Raw genomic sequence first — 20,809 nt, 5'->3', positions numbered from 1 at the left:
TGAACCCATCAGAGTACAAATTCTAAGTTCTAAGGATCTTCCTTCAATTCAGGAGGTCTATGCTCTTGTCCAGTCTGAAGAGAGCAGAAGGAACTTGATGAACAGCACCGGAGGGGATGCAATTGTTTTGGCGGCAAAGGGGGGTCCCTCTACTAGTGGTGGACCTTCTTTCAAGAGAGGGGATCTCCAGAAGAAAGCAGAAGATAAGGAAAAATTGTGGTGCACTAATTGTCAGAAGCCCCAACACACCAAAGATACTTGCTAGGATCTCCATGGGAAACCGAAGTGGGCTCAGGATTTACCTAAGAAGCAAGGATCAGATGGTATTAGAAGACCCGGGCAGCAAGGTACTAAGAAACACCACATGGCCAATATGGTTACTCGGGAGAATCAACCCTCCACCTCCACTGTGACTCAGCCACCACATGGCCAACATAACTACTCTGGATCCGACCCAAGAGTGGATATTGTCAACTCCTTCCGTGACCATTTGGAGCTTTATGGTAGAACAATTCGCCAGATGGATGATCCTCCCACCACCTCCTCCTTTGCATCCACATCAGGTAATCCTGCCACAACTTTCCATGTTGCTTCTCATGACCTCGACTCTCCATGGATCATTAATTCTGGAGCGTCAAAGCACATGACTGGTATGCCCTCTTTCTTTCAAACTTATCACCCCCTTTCCGGAAGAGATAAAGTGAGACTAGCGGATGGATCATACTCTCCCATAGCTGGTCAAGGAACTCTCTCTCTTCCCCTTGGCCTTACTCTTTCTAATGTTCTTCATGTTCCAAAATTTCCTATGAATTTGTTTTCAGTCAGTAGTGTTACAAATTCCTTAAACTGTTCCGTGACTTTTTTCCCTTCCTATTGTGTGATTCAGGATCTGGCTTCAGGGAGGACGATTGGTAGAGGTCGTATGGTTGATGGACTTTATATGCTGGAGAATACGGCTGGCCTTCTTGTACAGAGTCTACGAGTCAGTTCAAAAAGAGTAAAATGTATTTATGGCATTGTCGTTTGGGTCACTTGTCTTTTGAGTCGTTGAAAGTTGTTTTCCCAGAAATGTGTAAGTCCGTGTCTGTTTCCATTTTTTCTTGTCAAACGTGTCAATTAAGCAAGCATTGTAGAACTCAATTTCCTCAAAGAAATAGTAAATCTGAGTTTTCTTTTCACATTGTGCATTCAGATGTGTGGGGCCCTGTTACTTTACCTTCTGAGAGTTGCTACAAATACTTTATTACCTTCATTGACGATTATTCTAGATACACTTGGGTATATCCAATGCGAATCCGTGAGGAAGTACCAAAAATTATCCAAGATTTTCAGCGGATGGTCTTCACCCAATTTCAGGCTGAATTTCAAATATTTCAATCAGACAATGCAAAAGAGTTTTTTCATAGTGACCTCACGGAGTTCTTTGCTTCACATGGCTCTCTTCACCGGAGCTCTTGTGCCCGCACACCACAACAAAATGGTGTGGCTGAACGGAAGAACCGTCACCTTCTTGAAGTGGCACGGGGTTTACTACTCCACATGAATGTTCCCAAACATTTTTGGCTTGAGGCCGTCCTTTGTTCTACATACCTCATTAACCGAATGCCCTCTCGTTGGTTCGAGTACAAAGCTCCACATCAGCTTCTCTTTCCTAAGGCCCCTCTTCTTTCTTTTCCTCCCCGTGTTTTTGGTTGTCGGTGTTTTGTCCAAAACCTTTCCCCCACCCGGGGAAAATTGGACTCTCGTGCTATCCCGTGTATATTTCTTGGCTACTCATTCTCTCAGAAAGGGTATCGTTGCTTTGATCCTATTTCACGGAAATTCTTTCCTATTTCTCCTCAGGGGGAGTGTAGGTACGAGGAGAAACTAGTTCAACTTTCTCCTCTTCCTACTCCTTCTCCTTCTCCCCTTCCTCCTTCTGATCCTCCACCTTTCCGTGTTTTTTCTCGTCGTCGTAAAGGCCAATCAGGTTCAAGAGCTTAGGAGAATCTAGAAGCCGTACCTCAAATGCCATCAGATTCCTTGGGGGAAGATCATACTCACTCAGGTAACTTGACTCCCAACCTCCCTGTTGCTAATGATCTTGACCTTCCCATTGCCCACAGGAAAGGTGTTAGGTCGTGCACCACCAAACACCCCATTTCCAACTTTGTTTCCTATGAGAACATCTCACCTTCATTTCGTGCTTTTCTTACCTCCATTGACAGTATCCCTATTCCCAAGAATGTGGCAAAAGCTCTCTTAGTAACAGAATGGATGAAGGCCATGAAGGAAGAAATTGATGCTCTTCATAAGAATGGCACATGGGAACTTGTTGATCTTCCTAAGGGAAATGATCCAGTTGGATGTAAATGGGTGTTCACTGTTAAGCATGGGGCTGATGGAACCGTGGAGAGGTATAAAGCTCGTTTAGTGGCAAAGGGTTTCACTCAAGTATATGGGATTGATTATGCAGAAACCTTTGCACCTGTTGCCAAAATGAACTCTATTAGAGTCTTCTTCTCTCTTGCTGCAAATCTGATCTGGGATCTACATCAGCTCGACATCAAGAATGCCTTCTTGAATGGTGACCTTGAAGAGGAGGTTTATATGGCTCAACCCCCCGGTTTTTTTGGCTCAAGGAAGTGAACAAAAGGTGTGCAAGTTGAAGAAGTCTTTATATGGGCTGAAGCAATCACCAAGGGCTTGGTTCAACAGATTTCATACTATAGTTCAGAAGAGGGGATACAAGCAATGTTAGTCAGATCACGCACTGTTTGTAAAAAGTGTAGAAGGTAAAATGGCTGCCCTAATAGTATACGTGGATGACATAATTGTTACTGGTGACTGGAAGGATGAAATTCAAAGTTTGAAGGGCTTCCTTGCCACTCAGTTCGAGGTGAAAAATCTAGGTCCCGCCAAATACTTCCTTGGGATTGAGGTTGCCCGATCAAAAGGGGGTATCTTCATCTCTCAAAGGAAATATGTCCTAGATTTGCTTAAGGACACTGGAAAGATTGGGATTAAACCAAATGACTCTCCCATTGATCCCAACCATAAGTTAAGTGACAATCAAGGTGAACCACTTAAGGATGTGAAGCAATTTCAGAGGCTTGTAGGGAGATTGTTGTACCTCTCTATGACTCGTCCAGACATAGCATATGCTGTTGGTGTCCTCAGTCAGTTCATGCATGCACCTAGGTCCACCCACCTTGAAGCAGTAGAGAGAGTACTACGGTATCTTAAGAAGTTCCCGGGTGCTGGTTTATTATTCCAGAAACATGGACACTTGAGGGTTGAAATTTACACAGATGCGGATTGGGCTGGATCTCAAAGTGACAGAAGGTCTACTAGTGGTTACTGCACCTTTGTAGGAGGGAACCTGGTTACTTGGAGGAGTAAGAAGCAAACTGTGGTAGCTAGATCCAGTGCTGAAGCTGAGTACCGTGCAATGGCACACGGAGTAGCCGAAGGTATGTGGATAAAGAATCTATTGGGAGAGTTGGGTTTTCCAGTTGGTAAACCCATGACTCTACTCTGTGACAACAAGGCAGCTATCAGTATTGCTGCCAACCCGGTACTACATGATAGAACAAAGCACATTGAAGTTGACAAGCATTTTATCAGAGAGAGAATCATCACAGGCGAAGTATGCACTCCATACATCAGCTCTGAAGACCAACTTGCAGACTTATTTACAAAAGGGCTAAACTATTCCAGACATCAAGGTCTCTGTGACAAGTTGGGCATGATTGATATCTATGCCCCAACTTGAGGGGGAGTGTTAACAGGTGTATTATATGTATTGTACACAGACTTAGTACCCGTAGGGGTATTTTCGTAATTCTGTATACATTTTGTTATGTACGGCCAGAACAGTATAAATAGAAAGCTTCACTCGACTAAAGCTAAGTTTTGTTGAGGCCTTAACTCAGTTGCCTCTTATTCTTCTTCCTCTTCTTCTTCTTTCTTCTTCTTTTCTCCTTCTTCTTTTCTTCTTCTTCTTGGTCTCCTGCTCAACAGAGATGAAAGAGAATGATGTTGATCGGATTTTTTATCAAGTGAGATCAGTTGAGAAGGGAATTGTTTTGGAAGATGGTATTCAAGAAGTTCGATAAGTAAAATCTTGAGCCTGTTCCTTTTGGGTGGTGTAGAGTTTGTAAGGAAAACATTCCAGGAATTAGAGAAGGGCAAGGATGATAAATCTTTATGATTTTGGAGGTTGAAGAAGAACCAGAAAGAAAAGGCTTGTCTCTAATAGGGGGAATTGGGGTTTTTATGGTTTGGAGTATAGTTTTAAGGCTTTAGATGGTGCTGTTGGGAGTAGTTGTTTTGGTTGGGTTGTTGAATGGTTCAATTTTTTGTTTGGGTTGGTGTGTTGGAAACAGTGGATGAGGTTAGGTTGCTTCTATTGGGTGGTTGTTGTGCTGGTAATATTTTGTTTTGATTCCTTTTATCATGGGAAATTTCTCATCACTTAGTGATGTATGTTGCAAATTTTGGGTTTAGTTATTTTCTTTTTTATCTATTTCTGAAAAAAAGACCAACCACTCTACGCTACCCAGAGTCTCAGATAGAACTTATAACCGAATATCAATGTCCAAATTTGATTGCATAAAATATTTTATGAGATGTGTGGAGATGTTATAATGATGCTTCATATGAAATGTAATGTTCATCATCTAGCAAACAGATTTTAAGATAAAATAGTCGGGCCATGAGTTCAGAATGCTCAAGTGAAATGATGGGTTACCTCTACCTTTGTTTGGGTTCTTTCTTCCTGTCACTAAATATTTCAACTGTATTTGTCTCCATCTTAGATGTTCATGCGAAGATATACCTTGATGTACATTATTAGAATAATCCTTGTTGTACAGTATCACATTCTTATTATTTTATTTGTTCTTTTTATCTTTCAGCCCTATAAGGGCATTCTTGTAACCATACATATATTTTATCTCTTTAATATAAAATAGACTCTTTGGGGTGGGGGTCGACTATTCTTGACACCCTTAATTCTGTTTTCTTCTTGCTCTCAATTTGGTTCACATGGTATCAGAGCGTGTTGCCCTTTGACCTTTTTTTCTGATCCACCTTGTTTTTTCTTGATCCATTGAGAACTTGCATTTCTGCCGATTGTTCCTAGACTGTCTTGATCTTTCCAGGAACCATTTTTCTGCTTTCTCGTATCCAAAAAGAGAGATTTCATTGGATCCTTCTTGTTTGCCATCCATTTGTAGCAAGATTTAAAAGGAGTTGTCGCCTAGCCCTTCTCAACATACTCTGAAAGTTTCATTGAGATCCGTGAAGTTTTGAGAGAGATCTAAACTTCTCTTCTAGGCAGCTGCGCCTAGACTTTCCTTTTCTGGACTGTGTATCCAGTTTTCTTCTTCTACTGGATCTTGGACAATCTCCGGTGAAAGAAAGGGGTTTGTTTCTCAGTTTTTTTACTCTCTTGCATTCGATTATAGTTTACATCACTCATTTTGATCAGTTTTTACTTCAGTCTAGTTCCTTTAAACTTCAGCCTAACCCTATTTTGTGCTATTTTCTTGCTGTAATGGCTTCAGACAGAGGATATATTATTCCTGTGAAGATGAATGGATAGAACTATGGGATGTGGAAGTTCCATTTTGACTTTTATGTTGAAGGGAAAGGTTTAGAAGGATACCTGAATGGAATGGTCACTAAGCCAACTGAGACTGAGGCCAAGGCTTTACAACAATGGAAGTTGGATAATGGTAAGCTTGTTTCTTGGATTCTGAGTTATATTGATTATCATATATCTGTACCTATGAGGAGAATGAAAACAGTCTATGAGATGTACTTGTATCTGGAAAAAGTTTATCAATAGTCCAACGTATCTAAACAGTACCAAATAGAATTAGAAATATTTTCCTACAACCAAGGAGATAGGAGGATATAGGAATATTATTAAGGTTTTCTTGATTTGTGGGCTGAATATGAGATTGTTCATATTGAACCCTCGGATCCAGCAAAGTGTGAAATATCTTCAGAAACACTTTGAGAAGAGAAAGGTGACTCGGTTCTTTATGAAACTTAGACCTGAATGTGAGATAATCAAGTCCAACATTCTGAGTAGGGGAACACTTCTAGATATGGATTCTGTTTTAGGAGAACTCCTGAGGGAAGAGATTAGACTTCTCACTACACCTATGCTTGATGGGAAGATGACTGAAGTTGGGACTAAAACAGCCTTTGTTGCTCATGGAGGTAAGAAGTCAACCTCCAAGAATTTCCAAAACTCAGTGCTATGAGTGTAAAGGTTTTGGACACATTGCATCTCACTGTAAGGGTTTATGGCATAAATGATTGGGTCATCCATATTCCCAACAATTAAGGTTTTTGTTTGACTTTGGTATTAAGAATAAAGTTCTTCCTGTTCATACTTTTGATGTTTCTTGCACTGTGTGTTGTTTGTGTAAAAGCCATGTTTTACCATTTCTTCATACATCCGAACATGCCACTAAACCTTTTGAGATAATACATAGTGATGTTTGGTTTGCTTCTATTACTTCATGATTGGGATACAGATACTTTGTATTGTTTATAGATGATTGTACCAGATATACTTGGATTTATTTTCTGTAGCACAAATCAGAAGTCTTTGGCACATTTAAATTATTTCATACTATGGTGCAATATCAATTCAAGTGCAATGTGACCATTCTCCACTCAGATTCAGGGGGAGAATATAGAGACAAAGACTTTCAGGCCTACTTGAGGAGTTATGGAATTCAGTCTCAATGCAGTTGCCCAGACACTCCACGACAGAATGGTGAGGCTGAACGGAAGAATGGACATATTCTCAGTGTTGTGCGGACAGTACTACAGGAATCTCATACTCTAACTTCATTTTGGGTAAAAGCAGCCAGTACAGCCGTGTATTTGATCAATTTTCTTCCCTTTGTTCTCGGCAACACTTCTCCCTTCCAAAAATTTTTGGTCATCCCCCAGATTTCGCTAGTCTTTATGTTTTTGGTTATCTTTGTTTTGTACATCTTCCTGTTCATGAACGATCTAAATTAACTGCTCTGTTTGCTATGTGTGGCTTTGTGGGATATAGTCCTAATCACAAAGGATTTTTGTGCTATGATCCTGCTATTCATCGTATTCGGATTTCCCAGAATGTTGTGTTTCTTGAACATATTTCTTTCTTTGTTGGGATTGCTAGATTGTCTGCTCCTTCCATCTCTATTTTGCAGGACTTTGATTCAGACAAACAGTACTACTTCCTCAAGTGAGAGATATTTTCTCGTCTTCACCCGCAAGTGGCTATGTGCCTCGGTCCCTGTGTCTACACCCCCCCTTCCACCCGGTTTAGAGCATCCCTCCTCGGTACCCTCTGTAAGTGACACTTTGAGCCAAGATCCTCCTATTTCAGATAGTAGTTCTGTTATTCCACTTCGTCGTTCTACCCGTATTTCTTGACCCCTTGACTGCTATGGTTTTCCTTTAAACCATAGTTCCTTTTTTGTTGTTCTTTCTTCCACAGATATCCCTAGATCTTATCAACAAGCCATTAGAAGTTCTTAGTGGAAAGAAGCCATGGATGCTGAAATTCAAGCCCTTCATGAGAGTGATACTTGGGATCTTGTGTCAGATCCTCCAGATGCTTCTATTGTTGGAAGATGTTGGGTCTATACAATCAAACTGAAGTCAGATGGTTCCCTTGATCGATATAAGGCCCGATTAGTTGCCCAAGGATACAGTCAGGAATATGTGATTGATTATGAAGAAACCTTTGCCCCGGTTGCTAAGATCACCACAGTTTGGATTCTTCTGGCCATATCTGTTGTTCATTCCTAGACTATTTACCAACTAGACGTGAAGAATGCTTTTCTTCATGGTGAACTGAAGGAGACAGTCTACATGAAACCTCCACCTGGATATTGCAGTTATCCTTCACGTGTCTATCACCTAAAGAAGTCCCTATATGGTTTGAAGCAAGCACCCAGGGCTTGGTTTGAGCACTTCCGAGATGTGGTTGTTGCATCTAGGTATAATCAGAGTTCCTCTAACTATTCTCTTTGTTAAGAGAAGACCCCAGGGTATCACTATCCTCCTATTGTATGTTGATGACATGCTTTTAACTGGGGATGATCGTGATGGTATTTGTGAGCTAAAGTCCTTATTTCATAACTCCTTTCACATGAAGGACCTGGGTCCTCTTACTTACTTCTTGGGTTTGGAGGTCCATCGTGGCAGTCGAGGGTATTTCATTTGTCAACAAAAATACGCCTATGATCTCATCAAATTAGCTTGAATTACTGATGAGAAACATGTTGATACCTCCCTGGAGCTGAATGTCAAGCTATCTAAATCCAAAGGCCTCATCCTTCCTGATGTTACTTTGTACCGTCAGCTTGTTGGCTCTCTGATCTATCTCACTATGACTTGGCTTGATATTTCAAACGCTGTTCAGGTCGTTAGTCAATTTGTCTCTGCCCCGCGGCAACCTCATATGACTGTTGTTCGCCGCATCATTCGTTATGTTAGAGACACAACCTCTCAGGGATTGTTTTTCTCTTCCTCATCATCCATACAATTGAGGGTTTATGTTGATGCTGATTGGGTTGGTTGTCCTGACACTTGCCAATCCACTACTAGGTAGTACGTCTTCATGGGTGACTCTCTCATCTCTTAGAAGTGTAAGAAACAATAAACTGTCTCTAAGTCTTCTACTAAAGCTGGGTATAGAGCTATGTCTTCTGCATGTAGCAAGATTGTTTGGTTGAAGTCTCTTTTCATGGATCTTGGTACTCCACTTCCTATTCCTATCCCTTTGTACTCCCCTTCTTGTTGCAGGCTCTATATCTCTTCCTCATGTAGCCTCTCACATGCAGATTGCGGACATTTTCACCAAGGCCATGACTAAAAGTCGACACCTCGTTCTTGTGGGCAAACTGATGCTGATGTCTACACATCAGTTTGAGGGGGAGTGTAAAGATATTCCTTGATGTCTACACCTCGTTCTTGTTGTACAGTATCGTATTCTTATTATTTTATTTGTTCTTTTTATCTTTCAGCCCTGTAAGGGCATTCTTGTAATTGTACATATATTTTATCTCTTTAATATAAAATAGACTCTTTGGGGTGGGGGTCGACTATTCTTGACACCCTTAATTCTGTTTTCTTCTTGCTCTCAATTCAGTTCACAGTTCAGTGATATGTTGAGACCTGTATTTCACTGTCGGGCTGAAATATTACTTACAAGGGTTGTTTAAGGCCTCTCCCCATCTCACTGTTGATGGCAAATTATGAGAATAATCATCCACCACAAAAGTAAAATCCCGATATTAATTCTTAGAAGTAGAGAAGCTATCATTGAAATCGTTTTGGTGAGAGTGGTTCATTAGGTAAAATCTTTGAAGATGTTTGCTGATTTCTCAACAGTTGATATCATGAACAAATGGAAGGAAGTGGCTAGTTCTGATTGCAAAAAATCTAATATAAACCCTGCTTGGTCTCCTCTAATGGTTGATTACATCAAGTTGAACTTTGATGGGAGTAGTGCAGGGAATCCAGGCCATCTGGTATGAATAGGTGACTCCCTAGGGGCTGAGGTTATGGCTGTCATGGAAGGATTACAAAAAGGCAAAAGATGTGAATGTGAGAAATCTGATTGTAGAAGGTGATTCAAAGATGGTATTGGAGTGGTTGCAAAAGGAAGATAAAGGTTTTTGGATTTTCAATAATGAAAAAAAAAAAGATTGAAGTGGATGACTCAAGATATGGAAGTGCAGTTCAGATGGGTTAAAAGGGCAGCAAATGGTTTTGATGATGTCTTAGCAAAACAAGGAGTGGGGAGGAACCAGTTGTTTTGGGCTCAACTGTAATAGCTTTTTTGTCTGTGGAGAATTAAGAAAGTTTACCTCTCCCTATCTTGTAATTTTTAAATATTTTCTAATGAATTTCTCTTATTGATAAAAACAATGGTGAAAAAAACCTTCTCTTGTCAACATGGGAACCAGTGGTAGATAGAGTTGAAAGAAGGTTGGCAGGTTGGAAAAGCAAGTGTCTTTCTTTGGGAGGTCATATAACTCTAACTAAGAGTGTACTCTCTAACTTGCCCATTTATTGTCTTTATCTTTTGAAGATACCAGCTAGGGTAGCAGACTTAATTGAGAAGGGTCAATACTTGTAAATATGGTATGACTAGGATGTGTTAGGATTCAGAAGGGTAGGTGTCATCTATGTAGATATGGAATTTGAGTTTGGAATGGCATTATGTGTTTTGAACAGACATTTTGAATTTTTTGAAGCTTAAAGTGGGTAAGGGTCTAGAATTTGATTTTGGTAAAGATGAATGGTATGATGCTGGAGAACTTTGTGAGAGTGGTGCCCCAAATTTAAAAAACTGTTGTTGGATAGAGAACTTGGTGAATGTTTGGACTTGCTGTATGAGCTTTAAGTAGTTTAGATTCCTTCAAGGGAGGAGGATGCAAGATGGTGGAAAGAATGTCAGAATGGCTGTTTTACAATTAGATCCTTCTATAATGCACAACTTTTGAAGGTGCATGGGATTTCCCGATTATAGCCCAAAGGAAGCCTCCATCGTCACCAATCACAAGGTTGTTGTAGGAAGACTGAAAGGAGAAGTTGCCAGAGGCCTCCCAAGACCATATTCTTTCATCATCTGACTGTGGGTTGGATTTGAAGGCATGAATGACTTAGAAGATCTGTTAGTGGACGAATTTCCCAATCGTTAAAATTTGTTCTGAAAGTAGGGTCCCAAATAATCTCCCCATTCATCGATTCAAAGAAATCTTCCACCACAACATCTTTATCCTGTGCAATATCAAAGAGAGAGGGGAAACTTACACTTAAAGCAATGTCCCCACACCATTTGTCAAGCCAGAACTTGAAGTGTCTATTGCCAACCTTGCATTTAATCCCCCCTTCAAGAAGTTAGATTTACTTTTGGCTCCCAAGGGAAGGCCAAGGTAGGTAGGTGGTGGGCAGATTCCCAGTTTTGCAACCCAAAATATTAGCCATACTGGGATCAGGAAATCCTTCTATGTCATCAATAATTCACTCTTAGACAGGTTAATTTTGAGGCCTGGAACTGCTTTGAACCATCTAAGAATGAAACCCAAAGAGACCATCTGATCAGATGGGGAGTCACAAAAGAAGATGGTGTCATCAGCAAATTGAATAGGGAGATTGGATCATCTCTCTCACCAACTTTAAACCCTTGAAGGAGACCACTGTCTGTTGCCCTACAGGTGAGCTTACTTAAGGCTTCCATTATTATGTTGAATAGGAAGGGAGACAAAGGGTCTCCATGCCTTAAACCCCTTGAGCTTTTGAATCTTCCATGGGAAACACCATTGAGGACAGAGAAAGTGGGAGTGGTAACACAGTCCTTGATCCAATTTCACCACTTGGAGCTGAAGTTCATTCTAGAGAGCATATAGTCCAGGAAATTCCAACTAACATGATCAAAAGCCTTTTCCATATCCACCTTGAGAATTGGCCCTTCTCTATCCCTTCTACGTGAGTCGATCAACTTATTAGCAATAAGGATCCCATCAAGAATCTATATCCCATCTACAAAAGGTGTTTGGGGATGTGATCAGCCTTTAAACAGAGCAAACACAAGAGAAAATAAGAGGAAAGTAGGTCTGATATATTCCTGAACTTCAGGAGAATGAAGAAGTAGAGAAGAAGAATGTCTGGAGAAATATGGCTAATGGGCAGAAGAGGTCGAACTGGGTTCTCTCTTACTACTGTCCCGCTTTTGTTAACAATATAATGTTAAGTGCAAAGACAAAAAGTACCCTGTTTAAATAACAGGATGAAAGGAGCCTAAAAGACCTTTACACCCTTGTTGCCAATACATATATAAAAGCTAATACTTTCTAACAGGGGAAACCTTATTCCACCTAGGGTGGAAGCTTTTGCATGGTTTGTCGTTGTGGACAGTATTCTCATTAATGACCATTTAAAGAAAGGGGATTTCACATAGCCAGCATTTGTCACATAGGTTTCAAGGCAGAGGAAGATGTGAATAATCTATTTATTTTATGCAGATTTTCCAAATTTATACAGGATTTTTTTCTTATCACTTTTCAGCACAAGAATCTGGCAGCCTTTTCATTATAATGAAAAATTTTCTTTGGTCATCATTCAAGAAAGCAAGAGAGCAAATATTTTTTGGAGCAGTGTGCCATTTTCCATTTGTTGGCATAGTTGGAAGGAGAGGAGCATGAGGACCTTTGAAGACATTTAGAAGAGCCATAAAAAGTTGGCCTGGAGAGTGGACCAGTCACTATTGATTGGATCAAAGTTCACCCATATTTTGCTCATGTTCAAAGAAATGAGTTTGGGTGCTTCTTTTGCATTATGTTGGAGATATCCAGTGTCAATTGAGCATGCTGCTGAGCTGGATATAGTTTGTCTTGCCTTGATTTTTGTTTGTTCTTCTCTTTCTGTTTTGTATTTTCAGTATTCCCTAGAGAGTTTTAAGGCATTTTGGACTTGTGCATGATGTCTGGGATGTTACGTTGCCACCCTTGCACTTTTGCATTTTTGTTTGGCATTTTTGTTATGTCTGGGATGTTATGTCTGGCATTTTTGTTTGTGCTTATTTTGCATTTTTAAGGCATTTTGGTTGTTATTTTTATAAAATCTTTCACTTTATTAACAAAAAAAAAATGTTTCTTTGGAAAACCACCAATATTGGAGGAAATTGGGTTCCAATTGAGCACCCATCAAGGTTGAGTTTGACTGTTCCTTCAATAGGTGGATGCCATTTCCACTCTTCTTTGGATATCAAGGAGACAACTTTGTTACTGAGAGCATAAGTACCAACTGGTCATTGAATGCTAACTTCATGAAAAGGAAAAACAGGAGAAAAATTATCAGTAACAAATCTATTTGTGTGAATTAGCAGTTGTATTTACACTTTGATTGTTTCTATTCATGTTTGCCATCATAAGAAAAAACATGGATATACTTTGGTTTTTAAGAATTATTTCCTTTTTTTATGTTAGCAATATATAAGCAAATATGCAACCATTCAGTGATATTATAAAAACTATTCTTTGGGATGTCTATTAGAAAGGGAAAAAAAGAAAGAGCTGTTATTTTCCATTGCAATTAGTCCTCATATCAATACTCATTTGGTTGCAACATTTTGGTGGACAAATTGACAGGAATAATCCTAAATAAGTATACAAATTTAATTGCTCTCCATAAACACTTCTAAAAGGCAGCATCTAACATATATTGTGTTTTGATAGATTCAATCAGGACCTCCACTGGATGAGATGTCTATAGCATGCATCTTACGTGACTTGTTGCATGCCATCGAATACCTCCACAATGAAGGAAAAATTCACAGAGATATTAAAGGTAATACCATTTCTTAATCACTAACTATTTCTTTTGATTGGTAACTTTGAGAGATTTCATTAGGTTTGAGTAAAAGAATCAATCTTTACAATATGGTTTTGCCTCACACTTCTCATGCTACTTTAGATGGCTACCTGTCATTTCATTTTCTTAATTACATTACTTGCTGTTCTTCCTGTAGAGAAAATGACTGACCAGCTTGTGGTTCCACCTCTTCATTATTTCTTGATGTTTCCTTCTGATTATATTGCTGTTAGAATGTTTTTTGTTGTTTCTAGTGATGGGTATTCCTGTCATTGTACCTCTTTTATTATAAGACTAATATAAATAGCACCTGTGGTGGCAGACTAGAAACATAAGTTTGCACCCCTTTTCTCTCTATTCTTTCTTCCTCCTCTCTTCTCTTCTCTTCATCTCTGTTTTTCTTTCTTCTTTTCTGATTTCTCCTTGCTAAACAGGTCTGAACCTCATCGGTTTCAGACAACTCTTCCTAGGTAGAAAGTCCTGTACATTTGATCCCTATTTATCCCTTGACTTGCTAGTGTATCTGCCATGCTTTTTGCTGATCTCTGAGTCCATGTGACTCTTATGCCCTTGCTAACCATTTCACTTCTCTTAAAACATTCCTGTAGCACAATATCCCATATCCAGCCATAACATTCTTTGAACCTCTTAACTATGAGATTTTTGTAGTTAAGAGCCTTTCCTAGCTTGATTCCATGTTATTGTGCCATTAACTCTACCATTATAGAATTGTCTTGGCTAAGGGCCAGAAAAATGGTTAATACATGTCCTTCATGATTTCTGATACTCCTGCCACTCTTGACATCCATTGATTGCCCATGTTGCTCCCATCAAAATTTGGCTTCATGTGGTTCAAAGGTGGTTGGTAGATAGATATTATGCTGCTTGATGAGGCTGAAGAAGCAATTTGCCGCCAACTCCTAGAAAACTTATTGCTTTTGAAAATAGAATACAATGATTATGTACCAATCAAAGTATTATGGAGCCAGCTATTATGCTCCCTACAATTACCAGCTATAACACACTGCACCTTTCTTTGAGCATGGTGGATACAGACCCCAGCCTCCATGCTAGATTTTGTCTACTAACACCTTCATTGGCAGGGAGTCTTTAAGAGAATTATCAGACCAGGCTACCCATACTGCCTCAGCTTGTAATGTCTGAACTCTGAACTAGAAATCTGATCTCTCTGGTTTGATGTCTTAGACTCCATGGACCTACATATCACCCCTCAACCATGCAATAGTGGTTTTAGAGTTTCCTTCAATAATCACATTCCTGAATATTGATGTGTTTTCCAGCCTCAATCCTTGAAGTACTGCAAGCACTTGTGTTCCCATATGCAGTTGGCTCTGAAAAGGCCATAATAGTGTTGCCTCCTTGATCGTGAAATACGCCTCCAATCTCTGAATTTCCTGGAGTTCCAATGCCACAGCCATCAAAGTTCATTTTAATCTTGTCTTCTGCCAGATTTGTCCAACAATTGGTTAATCTATTACACACCATTGAAGTAGATGCCACCGCCACTTATCCTCTAATGATATCATCTATTGTGAACACCGAGAATTCATGTCTTATCTTCACCAAATGGATTATTTTAATCTCAATTGGTTAAACGATTGCCTCTCTAGAGTAATATCAATATCCAGTTTGGTTTATTACTTTACCCTTTCAAAGATTAGCCAAATAGAATTTGCATCTCCTTTCTTACTTTCAAATGCATTCAGCCTTATTTCATGTTACTCACACTATGTAATGACCTGCAATAAATTTGGCAGCTGCGAACATTTTATTGACAGAGAATGGAGATGTTAAGGTACATAAATCCTTTTTGCCTAAACATTTCTTAAAATCACCAATGATGTTTAAAATGGATGGAATGCCTTCACTTGATTCTGATTTCTCAAATTATTTTTCAAATATTTAACAGGTTGCAGATTTTGGTGTTTCTGCTCAACTAACACGAACAATTGATAAAAGAAAGGTCATGCTCTTCCTATGGATTTATAAAAATAACAGATTGAAGTACTTTGGTATTTCCTTTTGCATTGTCTTTATTTGTGATAAGATGGGAATTATTTAGTATTTATGTTACAGCATTGAAGTCTTTGTGTTAATAAATTTAAGCCACAGACATTTGTAGGAACACCATTCTGGATGGCTCCAGAAGTCATTCAAAATTCAGAAGGATACAATGAAAAGGTACCTGTTGGCAGAGTTGTCTTGGATATTTTATTTTCTTTTTGGAACTTGGTCCACTTGTTTCACACACTCAGCTTTTACTTTATGCAGGCAGATATCTGGTCTTTGGGGATCACTGCAATTGAGATGGCTAAAGGGGAGCCTCCATTTGCAGATCTACACCCAATGAGGGTTCTTTTCATCATACCGCGAGAAAACCCGCCACAGGTTTGTTTATTTTGATGCATCACATTTACTGTTGTAGTTGCTTAATTTGCAAATGATTCAACATTTCGTCTTGATTTCTACCCTGCTCCAAGTAGTTACTAGTTAGAGTTAAAGCATTGTTGAGATTGAGTTGTTTTTAGACCATTTATTAGTTCTGAAGGATGGGGTAATGCTTGTGTTGTGCAGCTGGATGAGCACTTTTCCCGTCCTATGAAAGAATTTGTTTCCCTGTGTTTGAAGAAGGTGCCTTCTGAGGTAGTTATTCATACTTCCCTTTATGTTCTTTTATTTTGTTCTGAAAAGTTTTATGTTTGAGCAATTTGGATATGTCAGTATTGTACTCAAAATTAGGAGAAGTGCAGAATTGTGAAATATAAGAAGATATTTCAAGTTATCAAGTCAGTGTTATTGTAGAGACATTAATAGTAGAGATAAAACGGAGGGTTAGTTTTGTTATTTTCCTTGTATATTTTCTGTACACTATTTGTATATTGGCTGTACACTTTTTGCATCTTAAGGACAGGACAGTTCTTTTACCTTTTAATATAAAGATTCTTTTCTGGGTGTGGATAGGTCATGTAGACACACCTGAACTTCTGTCTTTCTCTTGTTCATGCCTACTCTGACATGGTATCACAGCAGGTCTTGATCTGTTCTGCTGTTAGGGGTTTTTCTATCCTCTGTTCTTCTGCTATTGGGAGCTCATTTTGAAGTGGAAGTGAGCTCTATTTTACTGTTCTGGATATTTCTCCTTTGGGCTGTTTTGATCCTGTTTACTGGTTTTTGTGCAACCTGTGAACCTCTTGGATCTTTCTTAGGAGGCATCAAATCTTTGTAAATCTCTGGATCTGTGGTTCCCCAGAAGGGTTAAACTGATTTCTTTTGGATGGGTTGGATTAAGTCAATTTTTAAGAAGATTTTGATCTTTCTCTTGGATCAGCTACTTCTGCAGTTTCCTTTGTTCTTTCTGTCTTTCTGCTACTTTGATTAGTCTTATTAATCAGGTTTGGCATCTCCTTTTCTCTCTTTTTTGGTTTTCTCAATATGGTCTTGTTTCAGCCTGAAAAGTGTCTGAAAAAAGTTCTCTTAGATTAGTAGTCTGTTAACCACATTATTGGATTGATTTCTTTCTGTTATTCTACTGTTTCTGCTTGGTTTCCTATTTCAATGGCTGCGGAAGGAGCTAATAGTCTTCCCATTAGGTTTAATGGATCTAACTATGCCTTGTGGAAGTTCCATTTCCAATTTCATGTTGAAGCCAAGGGACTTTGGGGCTATCTGGATGGCTCAACTATTGATGCAAAAGCCCTAAAGCAGTGGAAAATCGACAATGCAAAAGTTGCCTCTTGGATCCTTAGTTCGATCAAAGTTGATATTGCTATTCTGATGTGTGGATATAGGATTGCTTATTAGATGTATCAATACATGGAAAAGTATATCAGAAGTCCAATATCTCTAGGGAATATCAAATAGAAGTTGATATATTTTCTTATCATCAAGGAGAGAGGAAGATTCAAGGGTATTATGCTGGATTCATCATTTTATGGACTGAATATGAACTAGTGCATATGGGGGAGGATCCTTCAGCTTGTTGTGTCAAGTTTATGAAAACACATTTCAATAGAAGAAAGGTTATACATTTTCTAATGCATCTCAGGCCTGAATATGAAGTTGTTAGTTCTAATATTCTGACTAGGGAAACACTACTAGACCTGGATACTATTCTTGGGGAGCTTCTAAGAGAAAAAACTAGATTGACTACTCAGACTGCACTAGATGGGAAGAGGGACTCTAATTTGGATACTGTTTTTCTTGCAACCAGACCCAAAGGATAAAAAGACTTCTCATGTGTACAATATTATGAGTGTAAAGAATTTGGACATGTAGCTTCATATTGTAAAATAATACCTGCACCTATTGTAAGCAAAAGGGCATATTATTTTAGAATGTCCTACTCGACCTTCTAAGGGAGGTGGGCCTAGTCAGAAGAAAGCTCCACATAACGGATCATCCTCATCTACTTCCTCGGTGCCAGTAAGGAATACTACAGGTGTGAGGTGTCATGATAGAAGAAAAGAATTGTCAACTTATTCTCTCGGCCATCTCTTTTGCCTTCTTTGCTATCGGTTTGTCTAGCAAGTCTTTTTTCTTTTTGCCCTTCACCTAATCATCTGTTGACCATCAGTTATAGTGCCTCTAATCAAATGACAGGGCCCTCTTTTGGTCAATCTCCTAAACCTCTCTCTTTTATAAACATATTGTTATTGCCAATGGTGAAAGACTAGATATTATTGGATGTGATGATCTATTTGTCTACTTCTAAATCCTCTCCTTTTCACCTACCCAAGACATTGTTTGTACTCCAACTTACAACCAATTTGATCTCCGTTGGACAACTTGTGGAAGATGATAACATTGTTTCTTTCTTTTCTGGTGGTTGTTTGATACAAGATCAACGAAATTGGGGGGGTGGGGTTGAAGGCAAAGGGATGTTGATTGAGTTGACTATTTGCTTTGGAATTTGAGAAGGCTCATGCTTTCTACTACCCCTTGTTTTGAAACTTATAGTTGTATTAATGCTTGGCATCTATGTCATAGATGCCTTGGACTTCCTTATTCGAAGAAAATGAATTTTTTGTTTACTTGTGGTAGTTTGTCATGTTCTTTGTGCAAAAGTCATGTTTTACCTTTTCCGTCTTCATCTCGGCATGCTTTTTGTGCCTTTTCAGCTTATACATAGTGATGTTTGGTCGTTTCCAATTGTTTCTAGGTTGGGTTATAAGTATTTTGTGACATTTATTGATGACTGTACCCGTTTCACCTAGACCTACTTTTTTCGCAAGAAATCAAAAGTCTTTTCATCCATTAAACTATTTCAAGCTTGGATTACCACTCAGTTCAAAACTGTTATTTGCATCCTACATTTTGATTTAGGAGGAGAGTATTTTGATGAAACTTCCAAAACTACTTGAAACAACAAGGCATCCAATCTCAAAAATCCTGTCTTGGCACTCCACAACAAAATGGAGCTACAAAAAGAATGACTAGTCACATTTTGAGTGTTGTGAGGACTCTTTTGCAAGACTGACATGTACCTACATGGTTTTGGGTGTAGGTGGCTAGCACTGTTGTGTAATAAATCTTCTTCCCTCATCATTTCTAGGTAACTCTTCTCCTTTCTAGTCTCTTTTTAATCGTCCATCAGACTTCTCTATGCTTTGCATGTTTGGTTGCGTCTATTTCATTCATCTTCTTCCACAAAAATGCACTAAGCTCACAACTGAAGTTGCATTGTGTGCCTTGTGGGTTATAGTCCAAATCACAAAGCATTTCTTTGCTGTGATCCCAATGCATGTCGCATTCACATTTCTCATAATGTCATTTTTCTTGGAAAATATATCCTACTTTGAACATATTGTTAAGTTACTTGCTCCATCTATTTCTTTATTACACACAACTTTGGATTCCACGGAAGCATCTCCATACATTTCCAAGCTTCTTTAGACATTCTTCCGAAAGCGATCAGCTGTTCCAGCCCCTATACCTCTTCCTTCTTCATCAACAGACATCGGTCATCCCAATTCTATAGACACTGTAAGTCCCTTCGTTCCCCCATCTAAGTTCATTTTATCTCCTGCTCCTACTTTGTGCCGTTCATCTAGAATTCCTAGACCTCCTGATTGCTATGGTTTCTTTTAGATCATAGCTCCTTGTCCATTGTGTTACCATCTATAGATATCCCCAAGTCTTACCAATAGGCCATTGCTCTTTCTCATTGGAAAGATTCCATGGACATAAAACTTCAAGCCCTTCTTGAGAATGACACCTGGGAGCTTGTTTCTTCTCCTCTAAATGTCTCTCTATCATCAGTAGCAGATTGGTTTACTTTGTGAAGTTGAAATCAGATGGGAATCTTGACTGATATAAGGCCCTCCTTGTAGCTCAAAGCTATAAGCGGGAATATGGGGTAGATTATGAAGTAACTTTTGCACCAGTAGCAAAGATGAAAACATTTCGATTAATTTTGGCCATCTTTGCAATTAAGCAATGGGAGATTCATTAGATGGATGTGAAGAATGTTTTTCTTCACGAGGAATTAAAGGAGGTTGTATACATGAAACATCCTCCTGGGTATTGTGATAACCCTTAACTTGTTTGTCATCTCAAGAAATCCCTATATGGTCTTAAATAAGCTCCAAGAACCTGGTTTGATAAATTCTGTTCTGCCATCACTGATGCTGGCTTTATACAGATCTCTTTAGATTACTCTCTTTTTACCTTACACAGTTCTCAATGAATGACTATACCTTTCTTGTATGTTGATGATATTATCATTGTTGGGGATGATTAAAAGGGAGTCATTAATTTAAAGCAATTGTTGAGTTAATCCTTTAAGATGAAGGACTTGGGCTGTTTAACCTATTTCTTGGGCTTGGAGGTGATTCATAACTCTCATGGTTACTTTGTTTACCAACACAAGTATGCAACAGATCATATAAAGATGGTTCATTTGACCGACACCAAGCCGGTTGATACTCCCATGGAGCTTAATTTGAAGTTGGGTAAGGACGACAGTCCTCTTCTAGGCGATCCTACTCTCTATCGTCAACTAGTGGGCAGCCTAATTTACCTTACAATTACCCATACATATATATCTCTTATGCAGTGCAAGTTGTGAGTCAATTTATTTCTTCTCCTCAACAGCTACCTTTATCTGCTATCTACTGTATTATCAGATATGTTAGAGGGATCATATCTCATGGGTTGTTCTTCCCATCCTCATCATCTCTCTATCTCTCTGCCTATGCTGATGCTGATTGGGCTGGTTGTCTTGACACCAGGTGGTTTACTACTGGTTGGTGTATCTTCTTGGATGACTCTCTTATTTCATGGAAATGTTAGAAGCAATCTATTGCTTCAGGCACTCATCCATGATCTTCATTTTGATCCATAGTTTTCAAGGCACCAAGGTGAGGCTAGGCGGCAAGGGGGCTTCTTGTTGCCTAGTTGCCTAGGC

General features: G+C 39.1%; 1 protein-coding gene across 2 annotated transcripts in view; it reads left to right on the top strand.

Moving 5' to 3' along the window:
- LOC104608172 (uncharacterized) overlaps positions 1-20,809 on the top strand; it is a 112,611-nt gene that overhangs the window by 65,449 nt on the left and 26,353 nt on the right. For both annotated transcript variants that reach the window (XM_019199574.2, XM_019199575.2), the window contains exons 6-11: positions 13,248-13,359; positions 15,162-15,199; positions 15,314-15,367; positions 15,517-15,585; positions 15,676-15,792; positions 15,979-16,047. In XM_019199574.2, the coding sequence (XP_019055119.1) occupies positions 13,248-13,359; positions 15,162-15,199; positions 15,314-15,367; positions 15,517-15,585; positions 15,676-15,792; positions 15,979-16,047 (459 nt within the window). The remainder of the gene's footprint in view (positions 1-13,247; positions 13,360-15,161; positions 15,200-15,313; positions 15,368-15,516; positions 15,586-15,675; positions 15,793-15,978; positions 16,048-20,809) is intronic.

This window comes from Nelumbo nucifera, chromosome 1 (genome assembly GCF_055504915.1).
Source record: "Nelumbo nucifera cultivar China Antique chromosome 1, China Antique-T2T, whole genome shotgun sequence".
Lineage (NCBI taxonomy): Eukaryota > Viridiplantae > Streptophyta > Magnoliopsida > Proteales > Nelumbonaceae > Nelumbo > Nelumbo nucifera.
Note: the sequence above shows the minus strand (reverse complement) of the source record. Positions and strands in the feature narration are given on the sequence as shown.